Here is a 4482-nt window from a genome sequence, read left to right on the forward strand (position 1 = left end):
CAAAGTTGTATGTTCGCAGACTTTAGTAAATAAGGCAACGCTGTTTTCACTTCAAACGCCCCATCAAGTGTGAGAGAAAATAAAAAAAAAAAATCATTTTTTATTGGTGCATGATCGATTAAAATGAACATATCGGCGCCCTATATTCATAACATACACAGTGTGCAAAGTGAACAGGCTTTAGGAACCATAGATATGTATTGCTGTCTTTAGCAGGACTTACATATTGTACATATCACCTTGTGAATCACCAACATTGGTCTCCCATGGATCATATCACCGAGATATGTACCATAGATCTGTTATCTACTCGAGGACGATTGCAGCAGACTAGAGACATGCAACATACAAACCTTACACCCATGTCATATGTACAGATGCAACACTCAAACCTTACACCCATATCATATGTACAGATGCACCATTCAAACCTTACACCCATGCCATATGTACAGAGGCAACATTCAAACCTTACACCCATGTCATATGTACAGATGCAACATTCAAACCTTACACCCATATCATATGTACAGATGCAACATTCAAACCTTACACCCATGCCATATGTACAGATGCAACATTCAAACCTTACACCCATGTCATATGTACAGATGCAACATTCAAACCTTACACCCATATCATATGTACAGATGCAACATTCAAACCTTACACCCATATCATATGTACAGATGCAACATTCAAACCTTACACCCATATCATATGTACAGACAACTGCTGGTCTGCGTTGCAGCTTCAGCGAATGTGTCCTATATATATCCTCGTGGTTGCAGTAGACAGGTACTCTTATTAGTGTCGGGGGATAAATCGGTTAATGGCATTAAGGGTAATTAGTGGATAATGATAGAGCTCAGGGATTCGTTCTGTCCCCATTGCAGCACATTGGACTTGTCAATCATCTGTTCCTTTACATGCTAGCAATCCTCGTCGGTCTTCCTTAAATCCTGTGCAAGCTGCTGAGTGCATTGGAGTGAATGTATATATAGTGAAGGAGCTCCTGGTGTGTGTGTGTCATGGAAGCACGGTGGTAGTTGGTGGCAGCGCTGCTCAGATCTCCTGACAGCACGCAGGATTTATGGACTAGCAACCAGGAAATTGTTGAATGGATCCCAGATCTGTGTACTGACTGAACACACATGTGCTCGGATCTCACGCTGCTGGGTGGCCCCCGGGCTGGGTGCTCTGTGACCCACTGAAGTAGGCGCCGCCCGGTCCGGGTGAGGAATGTCTCTCCGGTACTTCCAGTAGGGGGGTAGAGGTGCTCACACATACAGACGTATTTCACCCGCAGCTTTCCATTAACACGTTTCTTCCCAGCACAGGAGAAGCTCTCATGATCGCCCAGTCACATATACAATCCAGTTCATCGCAGGCTGCAGCTTTTACAGGCAACATGTAATCAGGTCTTTCCTTCAGTATTACCGGGTCCTGATCAGCAATTCAAACACCCCGATTTAGTATAGAATTGCTTATAATTTTATATCTTTTAGACAAAATGCACACAAGGTGCTAGTGACTGTGTAAGTACAACACCCCTAAGTCTATAAAAGATCTAAATAAATAAAACCTATCCAAGCTCCTACAGCCAATATATGGCTTATAAGAATGTTTGTGGACTATAGACCTAGTTATATATACACATCAGTGGGATGTACCATCGGCTTTCCTGTTGTATCACAATCTGCTCAACATTGTATTAGAATGTTGCTTTTGTAGAACATCAAAAAGTTTATTCTGGCTGAGAAGTTCACAGCACCGGATCAGATTATTTTTAATTAATTATAAAACACATTTAAATGGACAGTCTGATTGCTATGTCCTCCACTTTAATACTACACTCCTTTATGAATGAACAATATTAGTGCAGGAGGTTCATATAATGAAATACAGTGCAAGTAACAGGTAAGAAAAGTCCAACCGGAAGCCAAGGTTTCATTTAATCTCTCATCTTCATTATAGTATTTCTGTAACATCTCTGAGGACAAATGAGGAACGTATACTAATTTACGAAAAATAAGCAAAATTGTGTGATTGGTGTCTGTCTACCATGGGATTACAGGGTACAAGGGATGGGGGTAAAGGAAGTAACAAAATTGCAAAACCATTAAAGTAACAGGGATCTCAGAGTTTACAATCCCCTCAGTTTCATAGATTCGCTGCTGAGGAAGCCACAGAATACTTAAAATCAACCTTATAGGTCGCTGGGATTTAACCTTACAGGCCGCTGGGATTTATGGAAGCAATGGTGTTCTAAAGACTGCATAGAAGAAAGGTCAAATAAACCACATCATCGGATAGAAATATCATATTTATTGGTACACACAAAAGGCATACAGTATATGGGCGCCGTACATCTGTGCAGAAAGAAATCCATTTATGAAATAATGATCAACAAAACAACACAAAATAAAATAAAGATGCTGTCATGTATTTGTCCAGCATGAGTAAATCTCAGAATGGAATGTAAAGGAAGGCACGAAAAGAAAAGTACATCCCAGTTTTCCCAACAAGCCAGTCTGATCACTGGGAATGAAAACCAAACAAAAGCAATCATCAGAAAAAGTCAAATAAAATGTTGTTTTCCAGGTGACTTCTGAGGGAGGATCCGGGTCACATCTGAGACGTCCTCTCCAGGCTTTTAGCTGCATCTTTAAGTTTTCCTACTAAATCCTAAAAGGAGAAACAAGAGAAGAAAATATCACAGTCCAGCCAGAGCCACAACCTGCCTCGAACACAGATAACAGGGGCTCCGTGTTCGAGACACGCCTTCTAAAGGGGTCGTGATGACGTCATACCCATTTGTTTTGGACTTTTCTTTATTTAATATTACAGCATTATAGGGATTAGATCAGAGAACCAACACACCGATCTGGTGACAATCATTGTACTTCCCATTCATCTGTAAAACTATCTCTATAATGCCTGACAGGATATTATCAAGACTGTTATACGACTGACACTTGGATATTACTGTCCTGTAGGAATGTTACTGGGGTGAGACTGTAGTTACAACACTATTACTGGAATATTACTGTTATCATGTTACAAGGCTGACACTGGGATAACACTGTTATCATGTTACAAGGCTGACACTGGGATATTACTGTCCTGTAGGAATGTTACTGGGGTGAGACTGTAGTTACAAGACTGTTACTGGAATATTACTGTTATCATGTTACAAGGCTGACACTGGGATATTACTGTTATAATGTTACAAGGCTGACACTGGGATATTACTGTTATAATGTTACAAGGCTGACACTGGGATATTACTGTTATAATGTTACAAGTCTGGCACTGGGATATTACTGTTACAATGCTGACACTGGGCTATTAATGTCATTTAATGTTACCGGGGTAAGACTGTTGTTACAGCACTATTACTGGAATATTAGGATCACAATTGGAATATTTATGTTATAATATTATATATATAATAATATTATAAGTCTGACACTGGGATATTACTGTCATTTAATGTAACTGGGGTAAGACTGTTGTTACAACACTACTACTGGAATATTAGGATCACAATTGGAATATTACTGTTACCATGTAAGAAGACTGACAGTGGGATATTAGGGTCACCTAGGAACGTCACTGGGGTAAGCTTACTACCAGAATATCAATGTCAGAAGACTGTTACACGATTTCAGTCATGTTCTTTTTATAAATAAGATGTAATTTTGCCTTTAAATGACTAACAAAAACCAGAGCAAACTTTTTAGCACTTGCAGCCAGATTTGACAATTTAAAAGAAGCAACCAATATGACAGCATTCAGTTTCAATTTCTCATGAAACAAGCGGATATCAAACATGCAGTTTTGTTATCTAAACTGTCTGTGATCCCCCCGGCTGTCCTATTAGTGCTATGCCTTGTGTCAGTTATATGTACAGTGGATTGATTTCTCATAGCAGCTGAGCCGAGCATGATTCCTAGCATAGACTGACACCATTTATATTTCTGGGTGCCAGGTTGTATCATTTAACCCATTTTTCTGTATATTTTGCTTTTAAATAATGAAACAAAGAAAAACTAAACCACATATTTTGTTTCTGATCATATAAATGAAGTGAACAGAAATAAACTGATTATCTGGTTTCCAAGCAGCTCAGACACGCCAGATATTCCAAAGCATTGTAAACACAACCTGATCATTTAATGTTTTACTTTAGTATCAGACAATTCACAAAGCTTTCCACCAGGATACAAGTTCTTTCTTTTCAGCCACGTGACTGTAATTGGAGAATAAGTTTCCTCATCCTGGTAGTTTAGTGAATGGAGCCGATTGAAATCTTGTCTCAGATCGCAGGACACAAATCAAACATCTGCCAACACGCTGATACCTGCAGTTGTTCCATGGAGCAATTAAAGCTAACATCTTGGGCCTGGTTGGGATCCAAGGTCTGAGGAACAGAGAACTAGATTTTAATAAGCAAGGTCACAATATAAAGCCCCCCCC

At 39.5% G+C, this 4482-nt stretch overlaps 1 protein-coding gene across 1 annotated transcript in view; it reads right to left on the minus strand.

Moving 5' to 3' along the window:
- LOC108793036 (polycomb complex protein BMI-1) overlaps positions 1-4482 on the minus strand; it is a 38170-nt gene that overhangs the window by 15500 nt on the left and 18188 nt on the right. The window contains exons 7-9 of the mRNA XM_018563944.1: positions 4367-4426; positions 2633-2688; positions 2510-2541 (exon numbers count right to left, since the gene is read on the minus strand). Coding sequence (XP_018419446.1) covers positions 2510-2541; positions 2633-2688; positions 4367-4426 — 148 coding nt within the window. The remainder of the gene's footprint in view (positions 1-2509; positions 2542-2632; positions 2689-4366; positions 4427-4482) is intronic.

Source organism: Nanorana parkeri, unplaced genomic scaffold (genome assembly GCF_000935625.1).
Source record: "Nanorana parkeri isolate BGI_ZX_2015 unplaced genomic scaffold, ASM93562v1 scaffold23, whole genome shotgun sequence".
Taxonomy (NCBI): domain Eukaryota; kingdom Metazoa; phylum Chordata; class Amphibia; order Anura; family Dicroglossidae; genus Nanorana; species Nanorana parkeri.